General features: G+C 37.0%; 1 protein-coding gene across 2 annotated transcripts in view; it reads left to right on the forward strand.

Annotated features, from left to right (window-relative positions):
- The window catches only part of LOC133551767 (polypeptide N-acetylgalactosaminyltransferase 10-like), a 243,181-nt gene that overhangs the window by 190,682 nt on the left and 37,800 nt on the right, over positions 1 to 14,699 (forward strand). For both annotated transcript variants that reach the window (XM_061898831.1, XM_061898832.1), the window contains exon 7: positions 5,990 to 6,107. In XM_061898831.1, coding sequence (XP_061754815.1) covers positions 5,990 to 6,107 — 118 coding nt within the window. The remainder of the gene's footprint in view (positions 1 to 5,989; positions 6,108 to 14,699) is intronic.

The following is a 14,699-nucleotide window of genomic DNA, read 5'->3' on the forward strand; positions in this document are numbered from 1 at the left end:
ATTAAAATGACAAGATCTTTTCGACCAGAAGCACAGGTTTGGGGGAGTTTGCTGCAGGATATATGACGGACTCTTGAGAGAAGTGGAAAGTCCTGTACCTGACAGGACAGCCAGGGGGATATCACGCGATTTGGAGCTATGATAACAAGCGGTAGAAAATGGATGGATGGATTGATAACAGGGCATCTGCTAATTGGATTGAGCATTGCTCTGGTCAGTCGACAAAATCGGAAGACGATAGCAGCTGTTCAAGAAGCCCAAAGGAATGGAATGGGCAGACGTCTGGAAACTTAGACTTTGGCGACTGAATAAGATCTCAAAGAAGCTTTCCGCACTACAAGGCAGAATTAGAATCATTTTGAGAGCCAGAATGGACAACTGGGGGACACAAAACCGTTGGAATGTTTTTGTTTACTCAGCCAATATCAATCCTTTTTTGCAATTTGACTCCCTTTGCATTGGCCTGAACAAGGCTGTGCTGTAAACACCCAAGTGAGAAAAGTGCAGCGAAAGATGCTCTGTATTCTTCCCTCTTCTAGAAAAATCTTACACTATGACACAGATCCGCTTGCGTTATGATAGTTTATTGGATCCATAACGGTACTACCCAAAACTCCAGGGTCCGATAAACTTAGAACTTCAGAGGTTTGATTGATTGATACTTTTATTAGTAAATTACACAGTTCAGTACATATTCCGTACAATTGACCACTAAATGGTAACACCCGAATAAGTTTTTCAACTTGTTTAAGTCGGGGTCCACATTAATCAATTCAAGGTAAATTTTTTCTTTGACACTGTACAACCTCCAATGTTCAGGCTTTTTTCTCAGGGGGGCAGTTTCCTTTTTAGTTTTACGTCATCATTTTAGCATGGCTTATCTTAGTTTTACACATGTATGCCAATGGAGAATGTTCAAAAGGGTTTGTACAGTCTCGAAAAACCTGGAACCTGGAAAAGTCATAACAATTTCAAATACAATTTCTAAACCATGGAATAGTTATGGAAAATTTAAAAAAAAATCAATTTTTACCGGGTGCTCCAAACCCGGGTCCCTCCGGATGAGAGTCTGAGAGCACTAAAATCCTGAGCTGTTAACTGGTTTTGTCGTGTAGGGGTTCTTAACCTTTTTGACCTTGGGGCCCAACTTTTTCACTACAGAGGGCCCCGGGGCCCACTCAAATATTGACACTAAATTACTAATTTTACTCTTGGTTTTACTGATATTCAATAATTATATCTAACCTACTTACAGTTTACAACCTTCTCACATGATATGTAACCACAAAGATTTTTAATCAAGGATTAGGTCAGACTGATTACAAAAATAAGTACTAAGTACTAATCTAATGTACTGCAAAGAAGGGACTCATAAAAACTGTTGAAGAACACGCTTCCATACATTTACACGCTGCTAAATCAATAATAAATAATAATAGCTATGTTTCTTAATCAACTGTCAATCCACTTGAAGTGCAAAAGAAAATGCAACCTTACCACTTCAGTGCTTTAGAAACTTTTCTATGATTTTAGCTCAAGTCTTTTTCTGTTTTGTATTTTATTTATTTTTTTAATCGTAGAAAGTGTGCATATTTTAAATGTCATTAATCCAAACAAAATGTGTCTTAATCCAGATTGCAGCTAAATGTGCCTGTGTCTGTGTTTTTGGGCTTGTGCCACACTTTAAACAAGTAGTATTTTCTATTGATTTTCGGTGGTAAAATAATTCATTTTGGAAATGGCAACTATAATAAAAAAATTAAAAAATCAATCATTTCCGTTGGACTTTTTGAGTCGGGACAAGAGTCAGTGTTTGAAGCAAAGAGATTTTAGTCGGAGTTTCAGCGAATGTTCTTATGCAGTGTTTGAATTAATTGGAAACGGCCAAGTTGATATTTTCCATTTTGGACATTTGTCATTGAGGAAGGGTTGTCTCGACCTGAGAGAAAGAGGTGATGAGACAGTAAAATGAGGAGTAAAATACCATGCGCACACACACACACACACACAAACACACACACACAATGGATTTTTTTCCCACTGTGTCAATGTCAATCAGAATGAAAATGAAAATCTTTGCTACTCAAATTGGATTTGTGCTGATGAAGGTCATCTCGTCGGGCAAGAAGAGAAGACTAATTCAAAAAATGAGAATTGATTCCGACCGTTATGCAGCTCATTTTCCTTTTCTTTTCTTTTTTTCTACGTATCTTTTCGTTTTTCTTATCTGCGAGTTCCACGAGGCGATGATACCTACTGTATTTCCCCCGAGGGGAACGCAGAACACTGAGAAATGTTGTGCGATTAATCCCTTTAAGTTTCCACAGCAACTGCTAGGTTTAAGCTTTTTTTCAGCTGCACAAAACAACTTTCTGACTTAAAAAAAATTCAGTTAAAGCCTTAAAGATCCACTCATGCAAACTTTCTTGCGTCACGTTCTATGGAATTTTCAATAGTTTTTCTAGCACAATGAAGACATCAAAACTAAAATGTATCCCTTTTTTTGTGTTTTATCTCACTGCACCATGAGTCGAGTATACTTAATTCTTTTTTTTTTTTTGCCTTGAAACGCCAAACACTGTTAATTGGTGTTGTGGTTGCTCTACTTCGGGTATTGTAAGCTGTGTGCTGTATTCGAAAACATTACTGTTAAAGGTTCTAGATACTCGTGGTCCATTTTTACCGGAGGCTCCAAACCCGGGTCCCTCCGGATGAAAGTCTGAGAGCTCTAAAATCCTGAGCTGTTAACTGGTTGCTAGCGTTGGGGCTCTTGACCTTTTTGACCTTGGGGCCCAACTTTTCCACTACAGAGGGGCTCAAGGCCCACTCAAATTTTGACACTAAATTAGTAATCTTACTCTTGGTTTTAATGATCTTCAATAATTATATCCAACCTACTTACAGTTACAAGCTTCTCACATGGTATGAAAAAGAAGGGACTCATAAAAACTGTTGAAGAATACACTTCCACACATTTACGCAGTGCTTAATCAATAATAAATAATGATATACCGTATTTTTCGGACCATAGGGCGCCCCTGACTAAAAGGTGCACTGCCGATGAGCGGGTCTATTCAGGTCGTTTTTCATACAAAAGGCGCATTATATTTATTTATTTTTATTATTTATTTGTTTTGTCCTGCCCAGCTGCTCAAGCAAATCATATAGTTGATATAGATGCCCATATCGGCTGTTCAGATTTACTTTACAAAAAAGAAGTGTAGGATGCTTCTCTTGTTGCCTTATTTCAATTTGACTTTATTAAATGTATTTATATTATCATTTGGTGCAGCCAGGCCATAGCAGGAGGGGATAGAAAGAGAGAAAAAGGAAGACAGAGGGGGAAATTGTGGGGTTAAGAGGGGGATTAGACAGAGAGACAAAAATGACAAAAACAACAACAACAATAGAACATCACCAGCACATACAATATGTACAAATATGATCTTAAAAGTGATAGCAAAGAAGCAGTTAGAAAAATAAATAATAATATAGAAATTACAATGAGCATTTTTACACTACAACTGGAGCAATACAAATACCAATAGAAAAAGCGCTATTGATCATGAACATTACCAATAGTTTACCCCTATTATCAACAATACAGTTGTTCAGATGCAACAATACATATACATAATGATAACTACAGATAAAAAAATAAAAGTAAAAAGGAATACCCAAAGATGGAGGGGAAGAAAGAGAGGCAACCTATATTAATCTTGTAGATTGTTATAGTAACAATGGGTTAAGCTTTGTCAGTGTGCCATGTGTTACCCAGTTTACCCTAGGGCAGGGGTCGGCTACCTAAAATGTTGAAGGAGCCATATTGGCCCGAAAATACAAAAACAAATATGTCTGGAGTCGCAAAAAATAAAAGCCATATTACATACAGATAGTGTGTCATGAGATATAAATTGAATTAAGAGGACTTAAAGTAAACCAAATGAGCTCAAATATAGCTACAAATGAGGCATAATGATGCAATGTGTACATATAGCTAGCCTAAATAGCATGTTAGCGTCGATTAGCTTGCAGTCATGCCGTGACCAAATATGTGTGATTATCACTCCACACAAGTCAATAACGTCAACAAAACTCCCCTTTGTGCATTCATGCACAAGCTTAAACGTTTGGTGGACAAAATGAGACGGAAAAAGAAGTGGCATAAAACACGTCTTAGAAAGCCGGAGAAAGTTGTACATGTAAACAAACTACGGTGAGTTCAAGGACCGCCAAAATTAGTAGGACAAAACGGGGCTTGCCAAATACTCGAATCAGTGAAGCATGTTTAATACAAACAGTGTGCTTTATAACAATTAGGGAGGTTTGTGTCATGTTTGTCCTCCTACAGAAACTATATTAAAACAAAAAATTGATTTTTTTATATTTTTTTTCCTCTCAACTTTTTCCATTTTTCATACATTTTTGAAAAAGCTCCAGAGAGCCACTATAGCGGCGCTGCATGCGGCTCTAGAGTCGTGGGTTGCCGACCCCAACAACGTTAATATATGTTTGATGAAACGTGATTATGCGCATGAATGTATGTATGTATATGTACTTGTATATGTACAGAATGTGTATATGAATGCTTTTACAGTAAATGTGTATGTACAGTATGTGTATATGTATGTTTGTACAGTAAATGTATATGTACAGTATGTGTATATGTATGTTTGTACAGTGAATGTATATGTACAGTATTTGTATGTTTGTACCGTGAATGTGTGTGTAGATGGACGAACTTGGAGTATGTAGGTATGAACTGTATTTGTGTATGTATGTGGGAATGTAGGTACCTATGTTTGTATGTTTGAATCACGGTGTGTGTGTGAGTATATGTGTGTTTGTATGTACAATATAAAGGCGCATTAAAGGGGTCATATTATGATTTTTTCCAAAATTTTAAACGCTATCTTGTTTTAAACGCTATCAATTTCCCAACTCATATGGAAACGGGGTTTGTAGAAAAGTATCAAAATAATTTTGGTGCCGGTACCGAAATATTGGTATCGGGACAACACTTATACGAATTTTTACTGTTACTGTTAAATCCCTACCGCACTGTAGAAAAAAATAGATGGATAGATAGATAGATAGTACTTTATTGATTCCTTCAGGAGAGTTCCTTCAGGAAAATTAAAATTCCAGCAGCAGTGTACAGTTGAGATCAATTTAAAAAAAAGTAAAAAGTAAATAATGGGGGTTTAAAAGGAAACAAAATAGAGAAATATTACAAAAAGAATAAAAACAATGGGAATAACAATATAACAGTAAAATAAGAATATAACAAGACAAAGTAGGCAGTAGTGACCATGTTATGTATAGGTGTATATAGGTATATATGTAAATAGGTGTGGTAACATCCTTGTTTCTGTTATTTTAATTGTTTGCTTGAGGTAAGTTAAGTTGTCTGTTAAAACTAGAGTGACACATTGGTTTGATTAAGACGGCAAACACTTTGTAGGTTTAGCGACCTTTGTTCTCCTTTTCTAAAAAACGGAGAACTTTAAAAAATCGCTGTGTCTCGCTGGGAATCAAACACACAAATATAAAATGTGAAATAGATGGACATCTAGCACAGTTGAGCAAGCACTTTTATTACATCTTGCGATACTATAGAAATTGATTTCCTTTAGAGAAGTAGGTGTACAGTTTGTGTAATGTACAGATTAACGAGCAACACCCGGTCTTTGTTGCATCAATAGCTGGCAACACAATTAAATTGTATCATTGGTGAGTTATAACGATTGTCTAGCACTGCTCTAATCCTCTTGGGCATAGAACTCACCAGAGTTGACAAGAGAGAATAGATATGAGGCTTGAACTGATTATTTCTTTCAAACACGTCAGAGGACGTTTGTGCTTCTAGTCTACTGGTTTCAAGCACATTTTTAAGCCTTACAGTGATCAAAGTAGACCAATTCCTGCTTATATACAGTATCCTGCAAAAGATCAATAAATGTAAACCCAAATGTTCGCCGTCTTGCAGGTCTCCAGTGATGGCGGGAGGGCTGTTTGCCGTAGACAGACGCTGGTTCTGGGAGCTCGGCGGGTATGACACAGGTCTGGAGATCTGGGGAGGAGAACAGTATGAGATCTCCTTTAAGGTAAAGAAGCAATTTTGATAATGGTTTAGTGTGTTTTTAACATGCTTAACATAGTTACGTCACACGTTTACACTTGCACAATTCAACACGTCTGAAAAGGAACAGGAGGAAGCACAGCTCCTTTGATTCTATCCCATCATCCCTTATCATCAATTATTGTATGTTCACTTTATGTTTTGATGGTATTCTTGTTACCACTTCATTATAGTGGGAGGATGAATGTGTGTAATTGTAAAGTTAATACAGTTTGTAGATAGTTTAGTCCAGGGGTCACCAACGTGGTGATTAGTAGCCCACTGGCCTGTTCTAAAAATAGCTCAAATAGCAGCACTTACCAGTGACCTGCCTCTATTTTTTGAATTTTATTTATTTACTAGCAAGCTGGTCTCGCTTTGCTCGACATTTTTAATTCTAAGAGAGAAAAAACTCAGATAGAATTTGAAAATCCAAGAAAATATTTTAAAGACTTAGTCTTCACTTGTTTAAATAAATGTATACATTTTTTTACTTTGCTTCTTATAACTTTCAGAAAGACAATTTTAGAGAAAAAATACAACCTTAAAAATGATTTTAGGATTTTTAAACACATATACCTTTTTACCTTTTAAATTTTTTCCTCTTCTTTCCTGACAATTTAAATCAATGTTCAAGAATTTTTTTTTTGTAAAGAATAATAAATACATTTTAATTTAAGTCTTCATTTTAGCTTCTGTTTTTTCGACAAAGAATATTTGTGAAATCTTTTTTCAAACTTATTTTGATTAAAATTCAAAAAAATTATTCTGGCAAATCTAGACAATCTGTAGAATCAAATTTAAATCTTATTTTGGAGTCTTTTGAATTTCTTTTAAAAAAAATGTCCTGGAAAATCTAGAAGAAATAATGATTTGTCTTTGTTAGAAATATAGCTTGGTCCAATTTGTTATATATTATAACAAAGTGCAGATTGGATTTTAACCTATTTAAGACATGTCATCAAAATTCTAAAATTAATCTTAATCAGGAAAAATTACTAATGATGTTCCATTTATTCTTTTTTTAATTTTTTCAAAAATATTCAAATTAGCTAGTTTTTCTCTTCTTTTTTTCGGTTCAATTTGGAATTTTAAAGAGTCAAAATTTAAGATAAACTATGTTTCTAAATTAAATGATAATTGTTTTCGTGTTTTCTCCTCTTGTAAACCGTTCAATTAAGTGTTTTTTTCATCATTTATTCTCTACAAAAATCCTTCCGTAAAAGGAAAAAAAATGTACGACGGAATGACGGACAGAAATACCCATTTTTTTATATATATAGATTTATTTATTAAAGGTAAATTGAGTAAATTGCCTAATTCTATCAATTTATTTAAGTGTGTATCAAACTGGTTGCCCTGCGCATTAATCAGTACCCAAGAAGTAGCTCTTGTTTTCAAAAAGGTTGGTGACCCCTGGTTTAGTCAGTACTGACGTGTAAATGATGCCTCAGTGTGTGTGAGGCACACTCACTGCCTGTACTGGCACTGCACTAAAACTGTATGGGTATTTTATAAAGGCGCCGTCTGCTGGATTTTAAAAGTCGCTACATTTCAATTAATCAATGTTTACTTATATAGCCCTGAATCACTAGTGTCTCAAAGGGCTGCACAAACCACAACACAAACCACTACGACATCCTCGGTAGGCCCACAGAAGGGCAAGGAAAACTCACACCCAGTGGGACATCGGTGACAATGATGACTATGAGAACCTTGGAGAGGACGAAAGCAATGGATGTCGAGCGGGTTTTGACCTAATAAAATTTGACCTAATAAAATGTATATTGTATTTTCTGGACTATAGATACACCAGGCTGTAAGCAACACCCACTAAATTTTAAAAGGAAAAATGTATTTTCCCATATATTAGCCGCAACAGACAAAATGCTTCAGATATATACGTTATGAAATTACTTATTTACACAGTATGTTTTAATGTTTATTTACATACCTTAATTGTGTCCAAACGGTGTCTCTAACACAGCAGTAAAACGGCTGATCAAACAAAACAAAAGTCATTGTCATGCTGCAGAAGCTAGCCGATAAGCTAAACAGACTCAATAATTCTAAAGTTACGTCTTGGTGAGTTTACTGAAACATTACAAAAATGATGCCGTTGTACGTGAATGAAACTAACACAGACACTCATTAGCATATTAGCTAATGGCGCTAGCATCATTACATGACGATAGCACTTAAAAAATATGCATGAAAACACTCCTACAAGATACATCACACATGGTACAGTTTGATAAGTAAGAATTGTTTTAGTTATATTGTAAAACTTACAAACTTTCCTTGGAGTCATGAATGAAGAATCCACACAAGTAGGAACGCTATGGACTCAGGTGTGGGGGAGGGAGGGGCATTACCGATAACTGGAAGGATACTGCAGCACCTGAAGTGAGCGAATTCATCCAAAAGATGGCGCCAAAGCACAAACAATAAAACACCCTGATCGAGTTTTTGCTTGTTTTTTTAATTTTTATAATGGCCGTCAGCAAAGTAAAATGCGTAATTTAGCCGCTCTATCTTGTAAGCCGCAGGGTTCAAAACGTTGGGAAAAAGTAGCGGCTTACCGTTCGGAATTTACGGTAGTTAGAAAATTATTATATCGTTTTAAACAAATAGCTGTGTAGAAAGGAAACTTGCTACTCTGATCATATTCACCAAAAAATAAAAACAGAAAAAAGAGAATGGTTACCTTAATTGCTGCTGTCAGATCAAAATCATGCCAGACAACGGATATTTTATTTATGCTTCAGTATCACTTATAGGCGGTTGTAAATTTAAATACAAACAAACAGAAACATTGTGTAGTACAGGATATGGTACAGGGGTAAACTCTGGCAATCATTGTATAATTCCTTTTTTATTTTTCTTTCATTCACATTAGAATAAATTATGAATGAAAATGAATATAAGCTTATATTATCTGCCCCATGTCATAGATACAAGCAAATTGTTATAAGTTATATTATAGGTAAACCTTGCACAAACAGTAAAATGAATAGATAATATATAATCGATGATCGATTATAGCTTACTAAAAGATAAAAGAATTACTGATACATTTAGGGTAAACAACCTGACACTTTAGTCCTCATATCATTGATCCTAATTTTTATAATTCAATTAAAAAAAGTGACAAAACCAGGATACATGATATCAGACACCCCGGTTCTTGTTTCAATGATTTTATTTTAAAGAGTTAATGTTTTAGTTTTGTTGGTTTTTCAGCCCTGCGATGAGATGGGGACTTGTCCAGGGTGTACCCGCCTTCCGCCCGATTGTAACTGAGCTAGGCGCCAGCGCCTCCCGCAACCCCAAAAGGGAATAATCGGTAGAACATTTTTATTTTGAAGTTAAATACAATCAATTAGTGATGAATTTATGATAAATGATGACGAACACTGTGGTTATCAAATCATGTTTTATGATCTAATACGGTCTTGTTATCCAAACCCCGTTTCCATATGAGTTGGGTAATTGTGTTAGATGTAAATACAAACGGAATACAATGATTTGCAAATCAGTTTCAACCCATATTCAATTGAATGCACTACAAAGACAAGATATTTGATGTTCAAACTCATAAACTTTTATTTTTGCAAATAATAATTAACTTTGAATTTCATGGCTGCAACACATGCCAAAGTAGTTGGGAAAGGGCATGTTCACCACTGTGTTACATCACCTTTTCTTTTAACAACACTCAATAAACATTTGGGAACTGAGGAAACTAATTGTTGAAATTTTGAAAGTGGAATTCTTTCCCATTCTTGTTTTATGTAGAGCTTCAGTCGTTCAACAGTCCGGGGTCTCCGCTGTCGTATTTTACGCATCATAATGCGCCACACATTTTCGATGGGAGACAGGTCTGGACTGCAGGTGGGCCAGGAAATTACCCGCACTCTTTTTTTCCAAAGCCACGCTGTTGTAACACTTGTCTTGCTGAAATAAACAGGGGCGTCCATGATAACGTTGCTTGGATGACAACATATGTTGCTCCAAAACCTGTATGGACCTTTCAGCATTAATGGTGCTTTCACAGATGTGTAAGTTACCCATGCCTTTTGCACTAATACACCCCCATACCATCACAGATGCTGGCTTTTGAAAACAATCCGGATGGGTATTTTCCTCTTTGTTCTGGAGGACACCCCGTCCTCTGTTTCCAAAAACAATTTGAAATGTGGACTCGTCAGACCACAGAACACCTTTCCACTTTGCATCAGTCCATCTTAGGTGAGCTCGGGCTCAGCTAAGCCGGTGGCGTTTCAGGATATTGTTGATAAATGGGTTTGGCTTTGCATAGTGGAGTTTTAACTTGCACTTACAGATGTAGCGATCAACTGTAGTCACTGACAGTGGTTTTATGAAGTGTTCCTGAGCCTATGTGGTGATATCCTTTACACACTGATGTTGGTTTTTGATGCAGTACCGCCTGAGGGATCAAAAGTCCGTAATATCATCGCTTACGTGCAGTGATTTCTCCAGATTCTCTAAACCTTTTGATGATTTTACGGACCGTAGATGGTAAAATCCCTAAATTCCTTGCAATAGCTCGTTGAGAAATGTTGTTCTAAAACTGTTTGACAATTTGCTTACAAAGTGGTGACCCTCACCCCATCCTTGTTTGTGAATTACTTAGCATTTCATGGAAGCTGATTTTATACCTAATCATGGCACCCACCTATTCACAATTACCCTGCACACCTGTGGGATGTTCCACATAAGTGTTTGATGAGCATTCCTCAACTTTATAAGTGTTTATTGCCACTTTTCCCAATTTCTTTGTCATGTGTTGCTGGCATCAAATTCTAAAGTTAACGATTATTTGCCAAAAAAAAAATGTTTATCAGTTTGAACATCAAATATGTTGTCTTTGTAGCATATTCAACTGAATGTGGGTTGAAAAGGATTTGCAAATCATTGTATTCCGTTTATATTTACATAAAACTTAAAACTTGTTGAAAAATACACAAGTGATTTAATTATAAATAAAGATTTCTACACATAGAAGTAATCATCAACTTAAAGTGCCCTTTTTTGGGATTGTAATAGAGATTCATCTGGATTCATGAACTTAATTCTAAAGATTCCTTCACCAAAAAAAATCTTTAGCATCAATATTTATGGAACATGTCCAGAAAAAATCGAGCTGTCAATACTGAATATTGTATTGTTGTATTTATTTTTCAGTTTATGAACTTGCATTAATATTTTCTAGAAATAGTTTTAATAAATATATATTTATAAAGGATTTTTGAATTGTTGCTATTTTTAGAATATTAAAAAATATGTATATAAATAAATGAGTTGCACTTGTATAGCGCTTTTCTACCTTCAAAGTACTCAAAGCGCTTTGACACTACTTCCACATTTACCCATTCACACACTGATGGAGGGAGCTGCCATGCAAGGCGCTAACCAGCACCCATCAGGAGCAAGGGTGAAGTGTCTTGCTCAGGACACAACGGACGTGACGAGGTTGGTACTAGGTGGGGCTTGAACCAGGGACCCTCGGGTTGCGCACGGCCACTCTTCCACTGTGCCACGCCGTCCCTCACGTAACCCTTGGCATACCTCCAAGGGGTACGTGTACCCCCATTTGAGAACCACTGCCATAACGGATGACAGATTCAATGTTTGCCTTCTAAAACAACATCATGATATTGCTTTCCACACCGTGGACCCTGAGCCTCCTCAGAAAGTGCAGGCGCTGGTTCATACGGGATCAAACAGAGTCAACTTGGTGTGTCCAAGTTAACTGGGAATCAAAACAAATACCAAAGTACTTATAAGAGGACACGTGCTCCAAGTAAATATTGTCATAAAATATAATTGTTGTAACAACTCCACCCTTCTTGGATCTTTTCTTTACTTCTTCAACTGAAAGGATGTGCAACCTCTAGGATTTTGACTGCAAGATGTTGTCCATGAATATTTCAGCTCTTGATGGAATCAACCGAACAAACTGGAGATTCCACATCGCTCACGCTCAAACACCTTATTGGATTTGTGCTTTTGTTGGGTGTTTCAACATGAATTATTCTTTAAGCGGCGGCCACTTGGTCAGCATGCTAAGAAGAAGTCCTCCTCTGAGCTGAGCGCCCTGTCTCAGTAATTGAATTGTGTTTTGAACGAGCAGCGCTTTTGTCATCTCACTTAATCAAGCACAAAGGCCACCCTTGGGGAGTCTGATACGACGGGACGGATGCCACACCACACAAAAGCAAATGTTGTCTGTCTGCTGCTGTATGATTATTTGTTGTGACGAGAAATTGAGCGTCCCCGGTGTCAAATTTGCTCCACTTTTTGCTGTCTCCTTGTATTAACTAATGTCTTTATGGCTAATTGTGAAGCTGCTGTGCGAACAGAAAACAAAAACACAAAATCGACAATAGGCGTTTTGGGTATAGTGGGTATGTGTGCATAAAGGCCTACTGAAATGAGATGTTCTTATTCAAACGGGGATAGCAGGTCCATTCTTTGTGTAATACTTGATCATTTCGCGATATTGCCATATTTTTGCCGAAAGGATTTAGTAGAGAACATCCACGATAAAGTTCGCAACTGGAGAAAAAGCCCTGCCTCTACCGGAAGTCGCAGACGATGACGTCACATGTTGATGGCTCCTCATATATTCACATTGATTTTAACAAGAGGCTCTAACAAAAACAGCTATTCCGACTGAGAAAACGACAATTTCCCCATTAATATGAGCGAGGATGAAAGATTTGTGTTTGAGGATATTGATAGCGACGGACTAGAATTCAAAAAAAAAAACGCTCCCCAAATTTATTGGCGCATGCTTACTTTTACCGCCAAGTCAAAGTTGTGACGTCACAAGTGACGCTTCCCCTGTCATCATTTCCACAATAATGGAGGAGGGGTTTTTTTTGCTATTATGTGTAAACCAGAGCTCTTGTTCCACAGCCATACAGATCACACTGATGGTTGTGATATAAAACAACTTGTCTTTAACACTCTTACTAATATGCGCCACACTCTGTGGACCCACACCATACACATTTCCGGAGAACATTGGCTCTGTAATACATTATAAACGCAACATAAGAATTACCCAGAATTCCAATGCATCCATGACTCTTGGCTATACTATACAATCCGCTAGCACCAAACACCCCCCAACGCCCCCCCTCCCCTTTCCAGGTGGGCGGGGTTGGGGACGCGTGTATAATATAGCCAAGAGTCATGGATGCATTGGAATTCCGGGTAATTCTTATGTTGCGTTTATAATGTGTTACAGAGTAAATGTTCTCCAGAAATGTGTTTGGTGTGGGTTCACAGAGTGTGGCGCATATTAGTAAGAGTGTTAAAGTTGTTTATATCACAACCATCAGTTTAAAAGGTATGGCTGTTGACCAAGTATGCATTTCAATCTCGTATGAGAAGCAGCGATATGCATGCGTCCGACCGGCACGCAGATAGCATGGTGTAAAGATGGGTGCGATGACATGTTGTAGAGCAGTGGTCCCCAACCACCGGGCCGCGGCCGCAGAATATATATTTTTTTTTATTTTATTAATTTTTTATTTCACACTCAAATTTTTACTGCATGCCATTGCTTACTTTTACTGCATGCCTTGAATGAGCGCAGGAGTGAGAAGAGGTTTTAAATTAATTAGCGCCCCGGCGGCTATTCAAGGAAATACGGTATATCTCACATTCAATATTGTGTTTTGGAAAAAGGTTGTCATAAAGGTTACTTAAATAATTTTAAGAAATAATACAAAAGAAAACACCTTTGAATGCATATGTAAATGTGTTCAGTTATAAAGATTCATTCACTTTCATGTTTCCTTCCTGGACCTAAACTTTACCGCTGCCGGTATTTTTTTCTATAATTTGATTGTGATATTTTCAGAACGTGTTTGTTCTATTTTAGGCCAAAGTAAGACAAAGAAAACAAACTGAAGTTGTCTTTAATTTTTTATTTTAATGCCACAATTTTAATAGTCCGGCACATATTTTCATCCATGCTGCCCCAGGGGTGAAATGGGTTTGACACCCCTTTTATAAATGACTGACTCAGCATTTCAATGCTAAGTTACTGGACTAAAATATAAACGCAACACTTTTGTTTGTGCGCCCGTTTTTCATGAGTTGAATTCAAAAGATCTCAAACTTTTTCCATTCTATGTACACAAAAGACCTATTCCTCTTAAATATTGTTCACAAATCTGTCTAAATCTGTGTTAGTGAGTGTTTCTTCTTTGCCAAGATAATCCATCCCACCTCACAGGTGTGGCATATCAAGATGCTGATGGATGCTGTGATTATTGCACAGGTGTGCCTTAGACTGCCCACGATAAAAGGCCACTCTGAAATGTGCAGCTTTGCTTTTTTTGGGTTCTGGGGTTGGGAGGGTGTCAGAAAAGCAGTCAGTATCTGGTGTGACCACTATTTGCCTCACACAGTGCAACACATTTCCTTCCCATAGAGTTGATCAGGTTGTTGATTGTGGCCTGTGGAATGTTGGTCCACTCCTCTTCAATGGTTGTGCCAAGTTGCTGGTTATTGGCAGGAACTGGAACGCGCTGTCGTA

The sequence above is a fragment of the Nerophis ophidion genome, linkage group LG04 (genome assembly GCF_033978795.1).
Source record: "Nerophis ophidion isolate RoL-2023_Sa linkage group LG04, RoL_Noph_v1.0, whole genome shotgun sequence".
NCBI lineage: Eukaryota > Metazoa > Chordata > Actinopteri > Syngnathiformes > Syngnathidae > Nerophis > Nerophis ophidion.